The 24,330-nt window shown below is 39.0% G+C and overlaps 3 protein-coding genes and 1 non-coding gene across 6 annotated transcripts; 1 reads left to right on the top strand and 3 right to left on the bottom strand.

The window, feature by feature from the left end:
- The first annotated feature begins 3,327 nt into the window (after positions 1–3,327).
- Positions 3,328–5,664, top strand: abhd8b (abhydrolase domain containing 8b). The gene is made up of 4 exons (XM_058401737.1): positions 3,328–4,380; positions 4,472–4,642; positions 4,744–4,960; positions 5,052–5,664. The coding sequence occupies exons 1-4, from the start codon at positions 3,668–3,670 to the stop codon at positions 5,310–5,312; spliced, it is 1,362 nt and encodes a 453-aa protein (XP_058257720.1). The 5' UTR covers positions 3,328–3,667; the 3' UTR covers positions 5,313–5,664.
- A 183-nt stretch (positions 5,665–5,847) lies between these two features.
- rps15 (ribosomal protein S15) lies at positions 5,848–9,188 on the bottom strand. Its single transcript, XM_058401739.1, has 4 exons — positions 9,126–9,188; positions 8,570–8,655; positions 6,374–6,608; positions 5,848–6,002 (listed from the first exon to the last, which is right to left on the bottom strand). Exons 1-4 carry the CDS (start codon positions 9,126–9,128, stop codon positions 5,889–5,891), a joined length of 438 nt encoding a protein of 145 aa, XP_058257722.1. The 5' UTR covers positions 9,129–9,188; the 3' UTR covers positions 5,848–5,888.
- LOC131361004 (U1 spliceosomal RNA) lies at positions 7,631–7,792 on the bottom strand. Its single transcript, XR_009205955.1, has one exon. It is a non-coding gene; the product is annotated as a U1 spliceosomal RNA (small nuclear RNA).
- Positions 9,189–11,178: 1,990 nt separating the features above from the next.
- On the bottom strand, positions 11,179–24,330 carry dazap1 (DAZ associated protein 1). Of its 3 annotated transcripts, XM_058401132.1 has the most exons (13): positions 24,173–24,330; positions 23,366–23,406; positions 21,211–21,377; positions 21,009–21,074; positions 20,675–20,782; positions 20,402–20,450; positions 17,726–17,808; positions 15,558–15,711; positions 15,212–15,241; positions 14,974–15,123; positions 14,260–14,427; positions 12,908–12,997; positions 11,179–11,946 (listed from the first exon to the last, which is right to left on the bottom strand). In XM_058401132.1, the coding sequence occupies exons 1-13, from the start codon at positions 24,235–24,237 to the stop codon at positions 11,774–11,776; spliced, it is 1,344 nt and encodes a 447-aa protein (XP_058257115.1). In that variant the 5' UTR covers positions 24,238–24,330; the 3' UTR covers positions 11,179–11,773. The 3 variants fall into 3 exon arrangements, with proteins under 3 accessions (XP_058257115.1, XP_058257116.1, XP_058257117.1); XM_058401133.1 differs by lacking the exon at positions 12,908–12,997 and having other exon boundaries at positions 24,173–24,329; XM_058401134.1 differs by lacking the exons at positions 17,726–17,808; positions 21,009–21,074; positions 21,211–21,377; positions 23,366–23,406; positions 24,173–24,330 and having other exon boundaries at positions 20,675–20,783.

Genomic DNA, 24,330 nt, shown 5'->3' with positions numbered 1-24,330 from the left:
CTTATTCAGACTGATTAGGAAAAACATGCAACGTTAAAGCTCACTTCCTCACTCAGGAGCCGGAACCAGTCAATCCAGTACAATCCAGTCGTCCTGAGGTTAAACACCTGAGTTGGGGTGCAGGCACGTAGTCTGGAGTCAGGTGCTAATGTGATGCTGTGCGTTTTTAATCTAATTCTTGCCACTCAAAGAATCCGGTGGAGACACATAGTAGAAATGATATCCATCACTGTACATGGATATTAGGAAACTTATATGCAGATTTAAACAGATTGTTCAGTCAGGGGTTGATGTCATGTGATCATGAGAGTTGAGGCCATCATCTAAAATCACACAGAGGTGTGTTAGATGGACACATGGATGAGACTGTGAGGAAATACGGGGTGAGGTTGTCACGGTTGCACAGTTTTGTTTATTTTTGAGATTGTAAAGATTTTGTTTTTCATAATCAATTACTAGTCACCTCTATGACAACAAACTCACTGGGTGACAGATTCGCTCCCAGAGAGCTGGATTTGTCTGTAAGAAAATCAAATGCTTAGAGGAAATGCATACAGTGAAAAGAAGAACCCTCTGCTAAATACTCTCACCAATCAGTGATAGTTTTATGGATATTGGCACATGTGCTCTTGTGAAGCCTTACAGAGTTAATAATTTCACTAAGTGTCAAAATATTTTAGTGCAACACCTAACAGAGTCTGCCAGAAGGTTAAGATTTGGCCATAGGCCTTCTGCTGTTGTAGATCATCTGCCAGAAAGGTTACAGTAACTCAAATAACCACTCTGTACAATTGTTTAGAGCAGAAAATCATCTTGGATTGCACAACACATTGAAACTTGAACAGATGAGCTACAACAGCAGAAGACCAAACTGGGTTCCACTTCTTTCAGCCAAGAACAGATAGCTGAGGCTGCGGTGGTCTGATGAATCTGCATTTCTGTTGAGGTACATGGTCAGAGTTTGGGACCAACAGCATGGATTTATGGACCCAACTTGCCTTGTTTCAACAGTCCAGGCTGGTGGGGGTGGTCTTATATGGTGTGGGGATTGATTTCTTGGCAAACTTTGGGCTGTTTCGTACCAGTAAGTCATGACTTGAATGCCACAGTGTATTTGAGTATTGTTACTGACCATGTGCATCCCGTCATTAACTCAACTCACTTCGTTTTCGAATCTAATCTAATCTTTGCTTCTAGTCATAAAGCAAAAGTCACCTCAAACTGGTTTCATAAACATGACAATGACTTCAATGTCCTTCAGTGGTCTTCCCAGTCAACTTTAGGATGTGGAAGTGCACCTTTAAAATCTATAGGAATTGTGTGATGCAGTCATGTCAACATGGACCAGAATCTCAAAGGAAGGTTTCCAACATGGTGTGGAATCTGTGCCATGATGAATTGAGGCTGTTTTGAGAGCAAATTGAGGCCCTACGGAGTATTAATACAGTGTTCTACTATACACCAACCAGGCATAACATTATGACCACCTGCCTAATATTGTGTTGGTCCCTGACCCATCATGCACTGTGTATTCTGACAGAATACACTTTCACAGATATCCTTTCTATCAGAACCAGCATTAACGTCTTCAGTAATTTAAGCAACAGTAGCTCGTCTGTTGGATCGGATCACACGGGCCAGCCTTCACTCCCCACGTGCATCAATGAGCCTTGGTTGCACATAACCCTGTCGCCAATTCACCACTGTTCCTTCCTTGGAACACTTTTGATAGATCCTGACCACTGCAGACCGGGAACACCCCACAAGATCTGCAGTTTTGGAGATGCTCTGATCCAGTCGTCTAGCCATCACAATTTGGCCCTTGTCAAACTCGCTCAAATCCTTACATTTGCCCATTTTTCCTGCTTCTAACACATCAACTTTGAGGACAAAATGTTCACTTGCTGCCTAATATATCCCACCCACTAACAGGTGCCATGATGAGGAGATAATCAGTGATATTCACTTCACTGTGTCATAATGTTATAGCTGATCGGTGTATATCCAACACTTTATCAGAACACATGGTAAGCTAACATGGCTTGAATGGTGATAAAAGTCATCTTTTAATGCTTAATTATCAGTAATTAGTTTTTGGCTATAATTAAGACCAATCAAAGTGGTTATGTTTTGCTTAAAGTGTTTGAACCCCACACTGCAGCTTCAACAGCAAATCTGTTAATCACCCAGCAGAGGACACTATTGTTACTGCAGAATTGTAGAAACAAGAAGCGCCATAACTTCTTGTTGTGGCAGCAGATGGCCTGCAGGTGTAATCCCTCTCTAATCTGAAGATTTACAGTCAGTAGACCGAAAAGAAATAAACAGACTTGAGCTAAAGGCGAACAACGGATAGACATGATTTAAAAGTTTCACACAGGGAAGAAAAGCAGCTGTAGTTCTGAAATTTACCACAGAATAACAGATTCAGGTTGGATTACACTGTTGGATTATTTGCAGCAGATCATCAGCAATGTTCTTCCACAACACTTCAACTGGATGAAGAACAAATATTACAACTTGTTTATGCCTCGCTTTAGTTATCTATTAGGTAAGTTAGGTAACTTGCTAAACATAATTATTCCAGTTAAAGTATATATATATATATATATATATATATATATATATATATATATATATATATATATATATATATATATATTTTAATCATGCTAGTAGCTTATATATTCTATATTGTGTTTATATTCTTTATTTAGTATATGTAGTCTTGTAAATAATTATCTTTCTTCCACACTTACTGTGGAAAATATTTGTAATGGCTAGAGGTTCAGCTGCTATACTTTCACAGATTTGCACTAAACTGAATAATGCTAACTCAGAGAGGTATTTCAGTACCTTTAATAGAAAGTTTTAAGTCAGGTGTCAATAGAAATAATAATAATAATAATAATAATAATAATAATAATCTATTAATAGCCAAGTGCTCAATGTATATGTATATATGCTGTATATATACACCGATCAGGCATAACATTATGTGTCATGCTCTGTGCAATGTTAGGCTGGGAAACCTTGGGTCTTGCCATCCATGTGGATGTAACTTTGACACGTATCACCTACCTAAGCATTGTTGCCGACCAGGTACACCCTTTCATGTAAAGGTCTCTCTGAAATGAAATTCTGTTCATTTGCTACAAGATCTTTAGACTAGTCCAATCTGGCAGCCCTATTAACTGTCCACAGCTCCTCTTCCAAGCATATGTCAAAGTGGTTATTGCCCTTATGGGCCTCTATTAGCACTCCTTTAATTTTTTTTAAGTCTTTTCCAGTGTACTGCCCCACAACTGCATAACATCTAGACAGGGGGAGCAGATTAATAGATTTAATTTATTTAATTAAACACTGGGTCACCAAAAGAGGTCATTAGTATTTCAACAAAATGTAAAATATACAGAGTTGTGAATGACAACGATTATCTTTTGTTGAACAGCTGAAACACATGGGCCCCAGAGGTCCGACCACATCTGATGAAGAGCGATAACAAAATTTCTAAATTCTTAAAAATACTAAGACAGAAGGAAGGAATATTAGTAGGAGAGAATAAAAAACATGTTTAACATAGATACCTGTTTTGTTGTTTTAGAAGCGCAGGGTCACCTGCATACACCAAGTTGTTGTGAAATTCTCTCAGCCACGGGTGATCATTATGCTGACCGACATCATAGATGGAATTCTGTGTTGTTTATCTGGGAAGTCTGCAAACATTGTGGTCCCTATTAAAACGTCTGAGCCTGCAGACCATTTCGAGTTTATGGAGGCAAAGCCTGGCAGAGTGATACGTATCTGTCATATTATCCCTCAGCGAGCTGTGATAGAGGAACCAGATACAGGAGAGGTGGGTACATTGAGCTGTAAGAGGAAAATCACTATGTATCACAATGGACAGTTATTCATTGAGAACATGAGTGAAGCAACTCACCCAGAGCTGGTGGGCTGCCAAAATGGAGAGAGTGCTGTGGAAGTGGATGTTCTGGACAGTAACAACACAGCATCAGGACAGGCTGTAGAGTCCAGCATGGCAGGAACACATGAGCAGCCACAGCGCAGATGGTGCAAGCCCAAGCGCACCGTGATAATCGACTGTGAACGCAAGATCACCCGGTGCAAAGAGACACACCCTGATGTGGCCTTGTTCTTCATTCATGGAGTAGGAGGCTCTATGGATATTTGGGAGAACCAGCTGGACTATTTCTCTCAGCTCGGTTATGAGGTGATCGCACCAGACCTAGCCGGCCATGGAGCCAGCTCTGCACCTCAAATCACAGCTGCCTACACATTTTACGCCCTTGCTGATGATGTAAGAATCATATTCATGAGATATGCAAAACGACGGAATATTCTCATTGGGCATTCCTATGGGTAAGAGTCTTTCTCTGCTGTCTCATTTATTCTTATTTTTAACATTGGCATTGAAATTTTCTACTTTTTTGTCTTTCCCTTTTTCATTTAGAGTGTCTTTCTGCACCTTTCTGGCTCATGAGTATCCAGATCAAGTTCACAAAGTGGTGATGATTAACGGTGGTGGCCCTACTGCCCTGGAACCCAGCCTCTGTTCGGTCTTCAATCTGCCATCATGTGTACTCCACTGGTTGTCGCCATGCCTATCGTGGAGCTTCCTCATGTGAGATTGTTTTCAAAAGCCTTTTTTTTTTGTTTGTTATACTAGCCACTAGCATGTTTTCATGTTTACTGATTCTCTGGACTAATGGTTTGTTTCTCTAGGGCTGGTTTTGCTCATCATGGCCCGAAGGAAAAGAAACTTCTGAAAGAAAAAAATGCCTTCAATGTATCGTCTTTTGTGCTGCGGTCAACAATGAATGGGCAGTACTGGCCAGAGGGTGATGAGGTGTACCATGCTGAACTCACTGTGCCAATCCTCCTGGTACATGGCATGTATGACAGGTTTGTGCCAATACAAGAGGATCAGCGCATGGCAGAGGTAAACATTTCAGTGCTGCCTGTTAATCTGTGATCTTATGTGGTGTTATGAACAGTCCATAACAGTATAATTACACTCAGTGTCTCGACAGATACTACTTCTGGGCTTCTTGAAAGTCATCGAAGAAGGAAGTCATATGGTGATGATGGAGTGCCCTGATACAGTCAATACTTTGTTGCATGAATTTTTTCTTTGGCAGCCAGCCACTGCCTACAAACCCAAACCAGAAACAGCATTTCCACCAAACGCTAGCAAAATCAACACCTCTAAAGAAACAGCAGGGCTGACCACTGTAATACTAGAGCAAGACTCAAAGCCAATAACTCTCCAAAAGACTACTACATGTGCATGAGTACACAATGGAAATTAGGCAGATTCATCAGTGTAAGAGAACATCACAGATTTTCAACAGTGAGGAGAATGTTATATTTTCTACTATATACATAGTTGTAAACTGTCTTAATGGCACACATTTCTCCTCCCGAGAAGTAAAGGAAAATATAAAGATTCCAACTCAGTCTATAGCTGACTCTACATTAGACTCTTTACATGTGTCTTCCACTCTCAGTAAACAAATATCACCCACCTAAGGCAGACATGGGATGTTTCTAATTTTCATATCCAGTTTTTTAAGAGCTTTAAAGTATGCCATTTTCTATTGTTTAATGACTTTCATGAATTCATCTGAATTTTTCACCTAAAAGAGGACCAAGAATAGAGTTTGTATATCCAAACAGTTTAGGAAAACTTTTGTTTACCAAATTTCATCATTGTAAAGCACTGAATGTGCAAAGCTTTTTCCTCTCCATAGTTTAAATTTGCAGCTGGAAATGGTTTCATTTTATAAACTGTTTTGGTTGGAAATAAAAAGCAGGAAAGAGACAAGATTCATGTGATGGAAGTCACTTTTATTTACATCAATTATGCTTTACTTCAGAGGAATGAAGCGGGAGGAGTGGGTGGCTCCAATACCAGGGCGACCGTGCTTAACAGGCTTGTATGTAATGGAGAATTCTCCAAGGTAGTGACCAATCATCTCAGGCTGCAAGAGGAAAAATCAAGACATTAAAATCAGTTGTTTATATTAGCTCTCTTCATCTGGGTTTAACACACTGTCCCTTTAGCAAAATAATCACAACCTGCCCAAAAAGCAATAAATTTAACTAAAAATGTATAAGGCACAATCAAGGTGAGAAAAATGTTGGCATGGATTTGGTGTGTGAATAAAGCACTTAGGACCACATAATACATTTTTGCCACATTGCTAAACATCTGCACCCAGGTCAATCCTGCTCCAGTGCCGTGTAAAACAAGGGTTTAATGAAGTCCCATCCCAAATTATTAAAAAATGTCTTATGTAGCCTCAATTCACATTATACTTGACAGAATGCACAATACTTCCCACTGCCTCACCTTGATTTCAACCTGGTTGAAGGTCTTGCCATTGTACACGCCGACCATGGAGCCCACCATCTCGGGCAGGATGACCATGTCCCGCAGATGGGTCTTCACCACCTCAGGCTTTTCCATAGGAGGTGCCTCCTTCTTGGCCTTGCGCAGACGTTTAAGGAGAGACTGCTGCTTCCTCCTCAGGCCACGGTTCAACCTCCTCCTCTGGCGAGCACCATACAGCTGCATGAGCTGCTCACTGAAATACAGATTTAAGCAATTACATTGCAATGCAGCAAAAAGGAGACAGGCAATTCTTAAGGAGAAGTGGCATGAACAGATTCCTGTGAAAAACTGAACCATGAGTGATGTTTAAGTATATTATTAAATTCAAAAATATATATTTTTGGCAGCGATGCAGGTTGAACCTCAAATAGTGAAGACCTGAGTTTGGTAGCTAAACAATTTCCACTCACACATACAATAAAATAATCAATGAGTTATTGACTGGTAAAGTAAATCGAAGGCACTCTATTATGGATTGGTAAGTGACACCTGGGCACTCCTAATTTAGCTTAAAAAATTCTAACTTGGAATCTTAGCTTAGGAGAGATTCAGGACCAATCTCAGAGCAACACTGAGCAAGGAAAAGAAAAACAAAGAGGAGGCACCGTTGCTAGGTATAACGTTCTTTTGAACACCATGATTGGTTGTCCAGATAAAAAATAAATAAAAATCTTAAGACTTTGAAATCACAAACCTAGTTTTACCTATTTAACTCATCTCATATACATACATATACTTTGTGAACATCTTTACTAGGATCTTCTATTTAATTTCACTTTAACACCCACATTTCAAAGAATTTTGTAACTAGAATTTTCATGAATATGGGCCCTGGTATTGAAGAAACATCTTCGTTAACAAATCTGTCATCCAACTCATTTTGAAACACCTTTGCTACCATGACCAAGAAAGAAAATAAGACCGTTATCTTAAACCAGTGACTGCTGCAGATTACTCTTAGTGCTTGGTTAGGGACAGGAGGCAAGTTGTCTGTCACATATACATTACTGCACAGTGAAATTCTTTTTTCGCATATCCTATTCTTGGGGGTTAGGGTCAGTGCGCAGGGTGAGCCATGATGCAGCACCCCTGGAGCAGGGTGGGTTGGGGGCCTTGTTCAAGGGCCCAACATTGGCAGTGCTGGGGCTTGAACCCTGATCTTCCCTTCAAAGACCCAGAGCCTTAACCACCTAAGCTGCCACCGCCTAAAAAACATGAGGGAAGTACGAATGCCGTCCCCCACTACCAGAAATTATTCAGTCAAGATTCCCACATTTGGGGAATTCGCAAGGGTCAGCACAACCAGAGTGCCATGGCTGAGCCTCACGCTGGGTGAACCATCAAAAGATCATGGTGTCTCCCTTAACAGGTGAGTAAGGTCTGATCAGAGAAATCACTCACCTGCCAATTTGGATATACAATGAAAGGAGAGCCTTCTTACTCGTTTAAATTTCTGTGAACATACTGAGACTAAAGCGTGTAACAAGACTTCTGTCTTTTTAGGATGAAATCTTTTATTAAATTCTTTTATTCTGTACTCGCACAAATCTTGACTTGAGCTGCATTTTAGACAGCATTGTGCAGTTTACCCCAAGAATGTAAATCTGTGCTAAAGTGGAAAAACCCTGCATTTACCCTCTAAACATGATAAAACTGTTGTTGAGAGAAGGATGCGATCAAAAACTTCAATTCTGGACAACCCTCCTCATCCACTAACAGTGTGCTGGCTGATCAGAAGAGCACATTCGGCCAGAGACTGATCACTGCCCAGTGTTGTACTGAGCGCTTTAGGAGATCTTTCATCCCTGTGGCAATTAAACTGAGAATTAGAATTGCTCCCTTTAAGTGTTGGGACCGTTCCATGTGCAATAATCAATAATGGGTGCAATAGTAATGATGGGCCTTTCTTGTACAATACAATTTCACCATGATCACTTTTTATCACCAGTTTACAATCCTTGTGTGCAATATTAGTTCTACACTATTATTTGTACCGTATTTGTATTTATTTAGTCTATTATAATGGAGTACACATTTTCTTTCTTTTTTTCTCTTTCAGAGCAACTGTAACATGGCAAAGGAATTTGCCCCTCGGATTAATGAAGCTCTTTGAATCTTGACCAATTGAAAATGACCGAGCCTTAGGTTACTCACTAGGACATGTCCAGGAGCTGGTCCAGGTCCACTCCTCTGTAGGTGAACTTCCTGAAAGTACGCTTCTTCTTCTGCTCTGCGTCCGCCTGTAAAACACACACACACACACACACACACAATGTTCACACAACACTTTAACTCAACATGACCAATTTACACAAGATGCTACACAAGATGTTAGCTTGATGGAGCTAACACAGGCCCGACTAGCAGGCTAACGTCAACTTCGTCAAACTTGTCTTTTCACACACAACACAGTGACTGAGGGCTTCGTGTGAAGGAGAAAGTATTCGTATTTAAATACAGAATAGTTTTATGTATCTGGAAGAGAGCGGCTAGCTCAGCTCATCCTCCGCGCTCCTGACCAGCGGCTGTAAGCGCTGGCGAATAATCTTCACATTAACCAGTTCCAAATCCTCGGCGCTAACAAATACTGTCAAAAACCACTACAGCGAGGTTTAAGTAATCTAAAAACACAAAAAGGCGACGCGAATCCGCCAGGATTTTCAGTGGATTTCATTAGATTGTAGTAAAACAGAAATAAAACAACACCTACCATCTTGAGAGAGAAACCGGAAAAGGAAGTACGTTCCGGTGGCTCGTGCTAAAAAAAAAAAATTTTTCTTTTGGCTAGGATGAGAGACCGGATATTAGTTCGCCGTCTAGCGGCGTGGAGAGAAAACTACAGGCAGGCTGAAACGGGGAGGCAGGCTGAGAGTGCTTTGTTTGTTTGTTTGTTTGTTTGTTTGTTGTTTTAGTCTTTTTGTTCATTAGAAGTAGTGATGAAGGAAAAGTCCCGTTTCTGTAGAAACAATTCACTTGAGTAAAAGTAAAGAAAATGGCTCAAGGTAAAAGTAAAGAAGTAGTGTGGAGAAAATATTACGTGAACGAGTGGTTTAGAAATGGCCTTTTCACACGTCTAGACTTGACACAGATAATCTGAAACGGATTAGATTTTCTATTTTAACCCAGTGGGTAATACTAAAGTGCATACTGTTAATGGTTAAGGTGTGTGAATTTGAATCCCAGGTCCACCAAGCTGCCACTGCTGGGCCCCTGAGCAAGGCCCCTAACCCTCATTTGTAAATATAGCTTCATACTTAACAGATGCTCATTATCCCAAGGTGTTACCTCTTTGTGGTGTTTTATAATTCATGAATAAATCTAGGCTTTTTCTTTTTTTTTTTTTTTTGCTTTAATAAATAAACAAACAAACAACGGGGGCGGTGGTAGCTTAAGTGGTTAAGGCTCTAGGTCAGGGGTGTCAAACCGGATCCACAAAGGGCCGTGTGGGTGTAGGTTTACATTCCAATTGAGCAGGAGCCACACCTGAGTCTACTGAAATCCAAGATCAGTTGATTAAACAGGTGGAATCAGGTGTGGCTTCTGCTAATAATAATAATAATAATAATAAGCATGTATGCTGGAAAAGTCATCCAAAATCATTAAAGGTCTTGTATGAGTAAAGTTCAAATTTGTGATTTTATAGCTGAATATTGTATAGCTAAAAGTAAGTACAGTCACAGGGAACAGAAACACTGCACTAATACTGGGCAGGGCCTCCCTTTATTCTCATAACTGCCTTAAATCTTCATGGCATGGATTCCACAAGTTGGAGACGTTCCTGTGAGGTTCTGGTCCGTGTTGAAATGAACGCATCATACAATACTTGCCATAATCAAAATCCCTGAGATTTTTCCCTCCAGTTCTGCGAAAATGACCCGAAGATACTGACCCACATTAAAGATAACATACCTGTCACGGCCTTGGAGCAGGAGTGTGTTTTGGGGGCAAATAAGATTCTCTTAAAAGTTCTCTAACTAGAAGAACTGGTTAAAAGCATCTGAGAACTATTTATAAAATATTATATAATTATAAGAATAACCATCTTTACAAATGCACATACTTCTATATTAAAATTAATTTAATAGTTGAATGCCTATTTAATTAATTTTGTAAAATGCACTGATATACACAGCAGAACTTGTTGTGGTTCCAGGTTTTCTGAATGATTCACTTGTGGCTATTAAAGTCCCGGTCTGGGATTTGAAAAAGTAAGATATTTGTTATATACTGCAACAATAATTCATATATAAAGAGATGAAAGTTTTCATTCCATTGACACACTTAACACCATGCACAAATTGAGTGACTCAAACGTTAGTACTTCCTTCACTGAAAATACATTACCAAACAAATTCCATATAATAAACTACAAGGCATAAAAAAAATTAACATTCTGTAGTACAGCCTCCTCCCAAAGTATTGGAACAGCAAGGCCATTTCTGTGGATATTGCTATACAAACATCCGGGTTTGAAATCAAAAGATGACTATGAGACAACAGATCAGAAGTTCAGCTTTAATTTCCTGATATTTACATTTATAACAACAGACCACCCAATTTTAAACCTAAATAACACTTATAATATTTGCATATCACTTGCTCACAATAACTACATCAAGCCAGCGGCCAAACTGTTGCTTTCTTCTTTCGTGATGCTTTTCTGGCCTCGTAAAAGAGTCAGCCTTGTTGTTTCAACAATTCCAGAGGAATCTGTATATTATTACTTTATATTTTCCATAAAAGTACATTCTGAAACATGTATCTTTAAATTGTTTATTTCAAATTTCTTTATTTTTTTTTTTTTTGCATAAGTGCAAAGTGCACTAAAACAGCCACCTGAGGGAATCCACTACATCCTTAAATAAAAACAAGAAAAGCGCACATTTAATAGTACAAAATTCTTTTTAAAAAATTGCACAGTTCAGGTTTATAATACATATTTATAAGTTCTATTTCAAACAAATTTTTTTAAATAAAATGGTCAAAGGCTCAGATAGTAAACAAAAATCCACAAAATTGAAAATAAAATATTTTTGCCCTAAGAGAATTAAAGCTGAAGAAATGGGAGACCCTGTCACTCCGCTGACTGGCGTGGTTCTGTGCTGATGTTTCACCAATCAAGAAAATCTATTGCTAAATAGCGCTGCCCTACTAAAAAATACACAACAAATGTGGCCTCCTCATAAAGGAGTATAGTCCCTGTTCATAACTTACACACACACACAATCACACATACACCCAAACACCCTCCAGTTACATTTGTAATGTTCATCAAGCTCACAATCCAGTGGCATTTTGTGATCAGAACATCGATTCCCTGACGTTTTGTATTGCATTGAGGAAGTCAGAAGGGAATGGTCAGCGGCGATAAGGATGGAAGCCCTGGACATTGTGGTTTTGCCCACGACCAAAAGTACTCGCTGTGGGCTGCGGTGCTGATGTAGGCTGTGCAGAAGGGGCACCATATGAGGCAGTCTGCTGGCTAGGGTCGGCAAAGCTATGTCCAAAGCCACTCAGATCCTGCCCATAACCTGTTTCAACAAATACAACAACACAATAATAAATCAGCAGCATGACAGAAGTAAGTCAGAACAAGGACGGAGGTTCTCGAAGATTAAACAGACTGGCCTTCAGAAGAAATGTCCTTTCTTGAAAAAATAACAATAATAAATAATAATAATAATAATAATAATAATACAGATTGTATTAGCAAGACCCTAAACTACTAAGCCACTACTAAAACAGAAGAGGAAAGACAAAGTAATGAAAATATATATAGAGAGAGCAAAGCTATTTAGGGACAAGAGTTCAAAAGAAATGCTTGCAGATCTTTTCAAAACATTTCCCATTACATTTTATGATGCGTCATTCATGAAAACAGATTAGACAGACGGGAACAGTTTTTTTTGGCCACAAATTAGGAAAATGGATAATCAACTGAGTTGCTAGCATTTTCTTTTCAACTTCCAACACATTCAGTTGTCTGTAAAATACGTTTGTCAAGTCGGCTACAAATGCTGCATGAAAACAGATTAGCGCAAAACGTTCTGTTACACAAGTTCTGTTATAATTAGATCATCCTTTTGCCAGCAAAGCAATGCAGAGACAAAGAAAGAGAAATAAGCTGAAGGACATCGTCTTTGTATAGTAAACTACAGCTACTATGTCACGAAACAGGTAATCATGTAATGAATTGTCTGTAACCAATCGAGTACCATTTATAAATCCATAGCGAGGTGCAGTGTTTTTGTAGAAATGACGTGTAGCTGTATTTAGTATACCATATGGAGAAAATAACTGTATGTATAATGTATGTCCAATATGCATACAACATATACACATATACATACAGTAAGTGCACAAACTTGCATATGTAAAATGCATGTAGAAAAAGGAGAAAAAAAACAAACTATTACTGAAATCTCATGAGTCTGCATACTGATTATCTGCTGTTTTATTGGGTGGTTGTAAAATGCAGTAGCTCCCACCTACCTGCACTATATCCCTGCTCATCCTGACCATAACTGTGAGAAGGACGCGTTGGTCCGTAGGCAGAGGGGTCCTGAGGATAGTTACCCAAGCCTAGCAGGGAGATGAGGAGACCAGGTTGACTAAACCCAGAGAGAGCCTACCTTTGATACTATCTCTGGGGGAGAGCTGCTTAAACAAATTGAACTGCTTTTCTACAAAATAAATTATTACGCTGCTCTGACACTTGAAGATCTAAGGTATTAAATCGAGGAGGTGAGTGGATTGGTCCTTTGCTGCCTTTAAAGTGTTAAATCTTAAAGGCAGGCACTTGTAATGGTAATGATGGATGGAAGCAAAGCATAAGCATGACACACTGAGCCAGGTGAGGGCAACACTGCTGCACTGACCGGCTCTAGTTTAGCCGGCTAATGAGATATGGGTCGGCCCCGGTGCACAACATTTAACATCTGGGATTTCACAGGTACTGATAGACACAGCGCACTGATTTGATTGTGTGATATGTAGAGTATCTACATATCTTACAATGTGAAATCTCTGCAATGTTCTTGTCAACCTCTGAGAAACAGGAATTCTGTAAAGCATTCACTTGTGTAGGTTATTAATAACAAACCAACTGTGTACAGATGAGTGTATGTTACTGTTAACATTACAGCGTTTCTGACCTTCAACCATCAAGTGGTGTGCAGTTGATGCTTAAAATTTGTGCAAAGAAATCTATAATAAAAATAACCAACTTTTGTAGCAACTAATGACCAAATTCATTATCACTCGTTGAACAAAGAGAAAGCAGAAGTGACCTATTCCAGTTCTATAATGCTTCCTTAAAATATCACCTGTGCTTACTGGTAAATATCTTCTAATACAAGATTTTGATTGCCATTTTATTATTACTCTGTATATATTAATGTTGAAAAGTCTGTAAGAAAATGATAATCTTTAAACACTTAAAGTCAATTTAAGTGTCAGTGATTGACCCCTCCTTCAGCCTAAAATAAAGGAGGCATCTCACATTACCCAAAAAGCAACAACGCAACACAGGATGATCTAATTCATACATACAACTGATTTTCCTTCCACATCAGCATAATTCACACAGACTAACACAATCAACTATCAGTATATATAAACTTTTATAATATTAATAGTTGTGGTGGCATCTACAGGATCATCAGGTATGCAGGCTTGTTTGAGCGTGATGCCATCATGCCATTTCAGCCAAGTGGTATAGAGAGCAAGCTCTTGCTTGTGTGAGTATCATTGTAATGGGCTAGAACTACGGTGGTTAAGAAAATGGATCCAATCAGCAGTAACAGGAGAGCAGGTGGCCAGGCTGAGGTGAGCCCTTTACTCACCGTACTGGCTATAAGAGAAATCAGGCTGTGCTGGTGGGGCTTTGCTCATGTCCTGAGTAGGGGTGGTAGCAGGGGCAAAGCCCAGAGGCCCAGCTCCAGGTGTAGTAGGAGGAGGAGGCATTCCTTGGGGTACAAACTGGTCACCTTGTGGGGTGCCAAAACTATACCCTGTCAGTTTGGGGGAAAAAAGAACATTTTAAAAAGGGTTGTAAAGAATCAAAAGTCAGCACATGATGATGTAAATGAAGAAACACAAGGCATTATATGAAAGAGTAAGAGTAGTGAAGGTAAAATCTTTCGACTCACACCTTACAATGTTGGAATAACAACAAGTCATACTATTGGACAACACCCTCTTTGTTTCCTCTGTTTAAATGGAACAATTTTTAGATTTTAAAAGATAATGGTGCAGCAGCTAGCACTGCCACCTCACACCTCCCAAAAACATGCCTGTAGGTGAAATGGTGGCTCCAAATGGTCTCCTTGGTGTGAATGAGTGTGTGAATGAGAGTGTGTGTGTTGTCCTACAATGAACTGGCATATTTCTGCCTCTGGCATATTTCATACCCAGTGTTCCCAGGATAGACTCCAGATCCACCATGACCCTGACCACTTACTGTAGATGAATGAATGGTGGACCAGTGCCAGCAGAGACATGAAGCAGTCACAATGCACACCTACTCCAAAAACAGAGTGGGATGTTTTATGACTTACCAAATTGAGGAGGTGTGCTGTAGCCCTGCTGTGGATATCCCTGAGGTGCCCCAAATCCCCCTGGTGGAGGTGCCGTAACTAGGAACGCATTAAAGGGTGAGGGAGGTTGGGCAGCACCTCGGCCTGCGGGCAAAGGTGGACCGTATCCCCCTGAGGCATAAAGTACAGGCAAAGATTATAAAGCAACTCCACAGTTAGCTGGACATATCTCTAAAATAAGACTAATAATATAACCTACCTAATGGTTGCCCTGTGGACACCCAAACACCTGAGAGAAAGACAAAAAGCATTTGTACATGACACACTTTACAATAATTTTAAAATTACTTTTAAAATGAACTTAAATAGTTTAAGATGTTTATTTAACTGGCACTGAGCCAACTTTTTTTTCTGCTTTGTACAGACTATATTTGAAAATAGTCACGTTTCCAATTTTGACAAAAACACTTTGGTTTTTGAACAGATGGCCCAGTGTCGCCAAAAAGAAAGGAAACTGTGGCTCAGATAGCAGTTGGCACCTCTGGTGTCTTTTTTCATGCTAGAATGTCACGTTCCCAGAGGGAGACTTAGTTGGCCTCACTCACCCTGAGGGCCATAGCTCTGCTGCCAGCTCTGAGCAGGCTGTGCAGCCCAGCCATTAGCTGCACTTAAGATGGCTCTGGGTCCCCACTGATTGGCTCCCAGCTGCCCAGGGCCAGGAGCTTTGTTGTCCCGAGGCTCAGCCTTCTTCACTTCCACCTGGACAAAGGACAAGACCAGAAGGGTGTGAAAGGACAGAAATCAATAACCAATGTGCCTTCTTCACCCATCAATTACTAATCCTGTAATTCAGCTGATATAGTTTTACTTAGTTGTAATACAATAGTTCATTAGTTAGAAAAATGAATCCTAGGCTTCTTATACTACATAATGCTGAAGCAATGTTTCTAAGGTACTTTTGAATGTAGCTCATGTAAAGAGCTGATTTAAAAAAAAATTAATGTGAACAAAATACAGGAATTATTTAATAAAAATTACAAAACCATATAGCCCAAACTGTCCTTATAAAGCGTACCTGAGAAACATCTTCCTTGCATTTCTGCTGTATCTTATCCCTGTTAAGTAGAAAACTATGATAGAAATTCCAAACTTACCTTGCTAATGCATTTAAGAACCTCATTTTAGATCAATTTCAAGTAGAAATGTGAGAACAGAAATTTTTAGATCTAACTGTAAAAATAATAATCATGCAGAGAATAATGGTGTCATAGATCTAATAAGAAATGAATCTTCATACTGTGTCAAGCATGGGCGGAAAAATGTAACTCTGAGCATTTAGATTTGAAAACTACCATGTAGACTGAAACTATATGTCTATTTAAATGTTTAATACAACCTATCTGCATTATCAGACATGAAAGTTTATCTAATTATTTTCAGTATCCAACAATAGGTGTACCAGCCTTAATGTAAAATGGGTAAGACAGAAATAGACCGGCTCCTAAATGGGTTGAGTTATTGGGGTCACCTTGAATCAAGAGCAAGGCAGTTTTTTTTTAACTTGCTTTCTGCAGTATAAAACACAGTGACCTCTTTTTTTGCCTTCCTTCTTCCCTCTTTGTCGACCTAATTAGGTGCCGGTTTGAGTGAATAGTCTGAGACCCGCCGCACAACTACCTAGGCCCTCTCTCCCTCGGGCTTCAGAGCTCAGCATGATGGGAGGAAGCACTTGAAACTTGAAGCGTCCGACTTCAGAGCTGGGACTTGCAGAACAGTTTGATATGTTCCAGTTTCTAATTTTACAACATATGGCCCCCAACTCCCCAAAATCCCATTGCAATAATGTCACATCAAGAACAATGGCCTATGTACTGGAGAACCTGTTTCCTTCAGGAAAACAGGACAGTCAAAGGGAGAGTAGATACATGAGAAAAAAAAAGTACAATCTAGGACAGCAATACTGAGACTCCACAGAAAGTGGAGTCTCATGAAAGTCTTCATGGAAGTGGTTCGTCACTTTGAATCAGCACACAGCACAGGACAGAAAAATGCCCATGGCAATTTCAGACTATTGAGTAATACATATCCAGTAAGCAGACTGAATGAACAAATCACGTATTTAAAGCTGAGCCAGTACTCTTCACTCCAACCTAACACTTTCCAACCTTATATATAGAGTATGTTAACCAATAAACTAAAATAAGAAAACCTTTCATTTTTTTAAACCAGAAAATTGACACAGTATGGAGATTCCTACAGAGGTCACTTAATTGAGGGTTTGCTTTGTGAGGTTTTTTTTTTTTTGCAATAATATCAAGAACTCAAACTGTAAGTGACCTGGCAAAAATGAAATAAATAATAAAAAGATGAAAAAATGACATTGACCAGTCCTTTAGGTGAAAATGGATTACATTTTAAGCACTATATTGCCACAAAAAATAAAATAAAATAAAAAACCTTCTCAGGTATAAAAACCTGGATAACGCTACACAGATCTATACAGATCACCAACATAAATACACCCAAAGGAGCAGTCCAAGTAAACCAAACCTTGGGCGACTGCAGAGCCTGTACACAGTAGGATTCATTGTCAAAAGCACTTCATTTTATTTTGTTTCATCTGTAGTATCAAATGTTGAGGACAGATTAATTTCTGAGTCGGTTAAAATTAGACTTAAAATGTTGTTCATGGCTCTGGTAGTAAATAGCACCACTGCTGGTCACCCAAGCTTCAGTTTCTTACTTAGGGTAAAATAAAACTACAACTACACACTTTTTTGCCCATGATGTCGTGAAAATGCATGTTGACAGCCTGGTCCACTGATTGTTCGGCCTCGAAAGTAATAAATCCAAAACCTAGCCAACGACCAAAAGTGAATCAAGGTAGCAGGGTGTTGGGACAGAACAAGGTGAAAAACAGGGGAAGGGGAGTTGACCAAGGTGACACTAGTGGGTTTGGATTCTGTTGCAGTCTGCGATACACGCAAAAGTTCAAAAGCTTGCTTTGTAAAAGAATTGCACAGAAAGAATTTCTCTCTCTCTGGGCATTAAATGTTCAAACCAGTCAATTAAATTATTATTCACTAAAGGACTATTGTTATTTGATAATGTATTTCTAGTCAAGACTTACTCTTTATTACCAAATAAGTCTGTTTTATACATTTTTTTTTAAATAAGAAACATTTTTCTACATTTTGTGAAAGCAGGTAATCTGTCCATTATTGATACATTTCTATTTTCCCATGCAGTTTCATCCAAACCCTTTGAATGTCTCCTTGTTATATTCTTGTATAACATGTACAACAAATGCTGACAGCAGCCACAATTAATAACACTTAATAATGATGAATATAAAATAGTTTCTCAAAGCCTTCCCAAAATGACAGCATTTTGGTTAAGCTAAGAGAACAGCAATTTACAACACAGCTATAAAAAAAAGCACCACAGAGATAAAAATGTAGGGTTCTGCTATGAGTCTGTGCATGGCCAGGATTACAGGAGGTGTAACCAAAGTTTCTGCCTTCCCTTTTCTTTTTTGAACCAGTTTTTGAGTAAGAAAATTTATGTAGTAGAAAGCGGTCATACACTGTTTGCTCAGGAGGGAAAAAAGTTCACATTAGAAGGACATTAATCTAGTTGAGGCTACTGCACAAAATGACAACCAAGTCCTCATTTTTAGGGTCATTTCTAATGATAAAGCAGAGGATGAACCATATAAAACAGCGGGTGAGCAGTTCTTCTGCAGCACCAGCGCTACAGTGTGAACTAGTTTAATGTGATCAAATAACTGTGCAGCAGAACTGGGTTGTGAGAATCCCTCCACTTTGGGATCTAACCCGGTTCCAATTAAGCAGCCTCTGAGACCCAGTTTGGGAATTCGAGATTTCTGATACTATACAGAGAGTCTCATTTGTTTTAAATAAGCACTAAATATACATCTGACCTGCCACTAAGCTACTCAAGATCAAACTACATTTGCATATTAAAACGGAAAGCAAATTACATAAGCGACCACCTGAAAAGTCGAAGCGTTCCAACATGCATCACGCAATCAGACGAGTAAGGGAGAAATTTGGTTTTAAATAAAAAGAAAATATTACATTTACAATGACCGTTCAGATTCTCATTACAAACCTGCAGCTGGTTAACTGCCTTGGTGCATAAAAAAACAAGCCTTAAAACTTTCTAATATGTTGAAAACCCACAACTTTAAACATAATTTGTGTAATGATAGTCATTGGAAGGGTTATGATCTTGTAAGGAGATTTTATGTAGGAACTCTGGCTACACCTGCCAATCTGACATTGCAAAACATATTAATACACATCTTTCCTGAATTTTATCAGTGTGGTGCCACTGTGAACACAATCCCCTGAAGGAAAAAAACACATCTTAAGAAACACAGTTAATTACAATCAAACAGTTCACAAGGAAAATGTATATAGAAGAAAGACAGGACTTATTTTACTATAAATATATATATATATATATGTATATATACAAATACACTCATTAATAAGAATATCATAAATATAATAAAAATAATAATTATACAGCTAATAAAAAACAATGCTCAAAATGACTACAAAATCCAATGACAAACTATTCATGTATCCTCAAAGAGACTTTGATTAGGTAAAGCGTTTTTTCTTTGTATTAAGCAAGAGATGGGGAAACAACTCTTAATACACTCAAACACATAATATGAATGGAAGCAAAGAAATAAAAAAATAAATGTGATCCACTGAAACTGCAGCAACTTATACTACACGATATTTGCAATGCTTCAATGGCATAGTCCAGGAAATACTTGAATGCTTAACTATTATTTTGCATTCCGTGTTTTTAAGATTTAACACCAATTATTTGTCCTGTGTAATTTAATTCGACACTGAAATGCATTCTGTGCTAACAAGATTCCTGTAGAATCTGCTTCCTTTCACCTACAGCATGTTACACTGTGGAAAGTTAAACACTTTCCGCACCTGTCCGTGTGTCTGCTTCATTTATATCACCTGCATACTGTTTCATTGCCATGATGAAAGCAACTGGACTATTCAAAATAATCTGCCTTCGCTTCCATTGTGGAAGAAAGGATTCTGTTATTTAGGAGCACAGTGGATCTGAATAAAAGCAGCTAGAGAGTAAGACTAATAACTGCTTTACAAAACATAGTGGTTCAAAATACAAGCAAATGTGTCAGAAGCTGATTCAGTGATGTTTCCACAATGCACATGTCTGCCCTATATATGTTGTGGATTTGATTGGAGATGTGCAACAGGCCAAAGTCCACATAGGAGACATGGGAGTCAAAAATGAGATCAGAATGAGCTCTGCTGAAGGACAGTGAGCAAGACTTTTTTTTTTCTCCCCCCCCTCTTTGGGTCAGAATAGTTTGTCATGAGTATGAAGATAGATGTATTGGGAACAGAACTAGATCAGCTTTTACCTCGGGGTCTCTGTTTCTCTGCATCATAGATCATTACCACCTCTGTGACCTTCAAGGAGAAAATGTATGACAAGTGAGTCAGTGGCAGAATAAAGTGACCGCTTAAAGGCTGATCTAAATTCAACACCACAACCACAATAGATAATCTCTACAGTTAGCGTCCTAAAAACAAAATTATTATTATTTTTTTTTTAACATTTTCTTACTCATCATTAGACTGTTTTGCTGTACATATATGAAAAAACAAAGACATTTGAAGTATCTAAACCTTACCACTCCGAATCTGTTAAAATAGTCCCTGAGTTCAGGTTCACCACAGTTGTGTGGAATCCCACCAACAAATATCTTCTTGGCTTTATTGCTGTCACTTTTACCTCCTTTCTAAAACATATAAAATAACCACAGTTACAATGGAGAGCAAGATGAGTATTCTAAATCCAAGGCCGTTCAGTCAGGAGCTTACAAGGAGACTTGAAAATGCTTACAGAATCCTGAGAGCATTCAAGAGTATATGTATTTTTTTCAGTTAAATTCTGTCAATATCAGCATAACATTTTCACTACAAAGGCCTTAATTGTAATTTCATAACTTGCGTCACAGTACTTACCCAGCCATCTTTTGCTCTTGTCTTCTCGGGCTGCATTCCTCTTGGAGTGCATGGCTTAGGGTCAATCTGTGGGAGCAGATAATTAAACTTCGGCTGTCCTTCAATTTCCACTAACTTCAGCATTAATTATTATTTGGTATCATAGAAATGTATTTTATAATAAAAAAAAAAAAATCATAATAATAAGCTGCACTTTTCTTACATTTCTACCGTCAAGGTTGTGAGGCTTGGTGTCCAGTACAGTCCGAACACAGTTTGGATCTTTAAACTTCACAAATCCAAAACCCCTGGACTGATTTGTGCTTTTGTCCTTCATGATAACACAGTCCACAACCTCTCCATACTGGGAGAAGTAATTTCTTAAAGTCTCTAAAAAGAGAAGGTAAATATGCTTTAATACCAGCGTGCACACTGTTTAACACAGCAAACTTAACTTTAACAAGTAAATTAAATTTGCTAGGAACAAAATAGACATCTGAGCACAACTGTATGTACAAGCCTACATTGTAGGTGGTTATCAAAGTTTGGTCTGTGATGATCAGTCAAACTTCGTCAATGCAGTGACAGTGTAGATCAACTAGACCTAACAGTACTTATGGAAATAGGCCTAACTGTCTGTTTTAATTAAATAGGTTTAAAATGGTGTCAAACAAATTATGCAATTTTAGCATTATAAGTATTGTGAAGTGTGGAGCACAGATAAAAAGTAAAAAATTGCAAAATATTGTAAGAATGGAAGTACAATTTACAAGTTAGAAAGTGTATTACGAAACAGTGTTAAACACTGATGGGGTCACTGGCTCAGGTAACTTTTTAGTCAGTGCAAATCAAGCACTAAAGTTTCTCAAGCTTTGCCAAGCAACAACGTAAAACAATGAGGAGTTTGCTTTGTTTGCCTCAGCTAGTGAGAGGTTATAATAAGCGAGGTGTGTACGTCTTTTATGGAGACAGATATGTTATTGCTAGCAACAAAAGGCACTAACGATAAACAAAACATGGCATCTCTATCAAATGCAGGAGCTTTTATGGCTTTATGTGAAATATTGGGGGGAATATTTGGCCTCAATCTTAATCATATAACTCCTAAATTTATTCGACGTCATCCTCACATCTGCATGTATCTGAGCCTTTTTTTTCCTGCACATTTTTCCAAATCTAAAGCAGCAACCCCCACTTTATTTACCATTAAACCCTGCATTATACAGGGGCATCCATCTTCACTGTGCATGCATTTTAATTTGCCCAATTTTTTGCAGCTTTTGTCACTAAATCTGAGCAGAAAAGCTAGGGCCACAGCCAGCTTATAAATGGTGAGCAGGCGCCACGTACCAGGGTACACTACAGGTTTACTCGGGTGCAGTAATGGTGTGCATGTACTTGCTCGCTCACTCTGCAGGACACTTAGGAGTCTTATAACACTGACGCATTCAAGGGCTCACATAATAACCGGCTAGGGCAATTCAAGTCCTTAAATATTTAAGAAATGCTTAATTTGCTATGCAATCATTCACACGCTGATAATGTTAGTTTATGAAGCGTTGTCTGTAATGCCCACAACACAAACAACTGATATTCCCCTCAGCCTGGAAGCAACATTTTGAAGTCTGTGCCATGACATACACTATTCCACACATTATCATGTTTTAATGAGAATACAGACATATGTCCTAACACAAGACCGGGAAACTTGTACTCTGTAGTCCTTTAATTACTATGTTCTTACATGCACAACTCTGACATTTCGCCCTAAAGTGACAAGATTTTTTTCTTTATACGTGGAATATTTAGACACAAAAACATGTTCCTCTTTAAATAAGACCCGCGACGATTTCGTATGAGGTCCTAGATCAGATATGTAGACGTGCGACTTGAACGAGGGGACTCAGATGGAAATTTGATGTGCGCTTATCACTGCTGTCATCACCATCCAACAATGGAGGACAGCAAGAGCAGAGAAAAGAGGAAAACGTATGAGTAATTTGATATTTGGGGAACGTAATTTTGCAAAACTGGAAGAAGCTACAGATCGTACGTAGCCCCGGCCAAGGAATCAAAGTGTGCATGCTGGGAATTTTAGTGTACAGACGAGTCCTAAATGAAGACATATATGGGTCACTTGCGATCATGAATGTGAACTATCAAGACAGATCCAGTTTGAGGAGATAGTCGGAATTTTGCCAAAGAAGCATGCAATATGAAGGTGGCCTGTGTTCCTGATGCTACAAGACTGTTTTGTTTAGTAGAATAAGCAGTTTAAATAGTGTGGATGGTATAATACCGTTCTTACAATGTGAAAAATAATTCAAAAGGCTTAAACTTAAAATATTAAGCAGAGGGATGAAACTGCCCAGTCTTACCTTGAGTCGTACTCCAGTCTAATCCACCCACAAACAGCTTCCTAAAAAAACGAGTGGATGTGACAGTGAGTAAAGGTTACGCAAGAACAACAAATAAAGTGCAAGGAAAATAGTCAGAAGAACATAATTTCCATTCAGCTAGCAAGTTATCACCTCGGGTGACTTGTGTTGCCACTTTTCTAGGTTTATCACAAGACTGCAGCTTGTCACTTAGTTGATCCTTCGAAGAAGCCGCTCATTATTTACACTTGACAAACCCACCGGAATAATCGCGAGGTTTATTAGGATTCCTGTCAGACTAATGAGCTGCATTTAAGTAACACCGTGCAGAAATTAAATGAGAATACTGACTTAGACGACCTAATGTTTACTCGTCTGACACAACAGTGCAAGTCAGCATTTATCTCATTTAACAGAGCTGCTAATTAACCAGCTAACATCAGCTAACGTCATTAGCTTGCAAGTAAAGAGTTGCAAAGACACCGAGTTATGAATGACCCGCTCTTCATCAAGGCATTTAAACTCGGCTGAAATTGACACAAACTGCTACCTTTCACAAGTTAAAGGCTCTAAGCTCCTTTATTTCGACAACTCCTCAATCACCAAACCGACAGGTAAACTGGCTAACAGCCTGGGAGCTAGCTTATAAGTGACAGTTGATGGTAAGTGTAAGCTAGCTTGAGCGTTATCAGAGCTGAAGCTACACTCTCACTGCGCAGGTCGCTTGCTAGCGAAGAGATGACAGGGAGTGATGTTTTGAATGTTATTTAAAGAAAGAAACTCTCTGTAAAGCAAACAGGGTCTTACCCAATTTCATCTCCAGGTAGGTTGTTCATTTCTGTAGCGAGAGTTGTGGACTGGAGTGCGGACATTAGTCTGCTGCCTCAGTCTCCTACAACTGCCTCCTCTGCTCCTACCCCGGGAAGGTCACTCCGCTTTCGGTTCAAACCCAACCTGCGCAACGC

Source organism: Hemibagrus wyckioides, linkage group LG10, assembly GCF_019097595.1.
Source record: "Hemibagrus wyckioides isolate EC202008001 linkage group LG10, SWU_Hwy_1.0, whole genome shotgun sequence".
NCBI classification, from domain to species: domain Eukaryota; kingdom Metazoa; phylum Chordata; class Actinopteri; order Siluriformes; family Bagridae; genus Hemibagrus; species Hemibagrus wyckioides.
The sequence above is the reverse complement of the archived record's forward strand: the minus strand, read 5'-3'. Positions and strand labels throughout refer to the sequence as shown.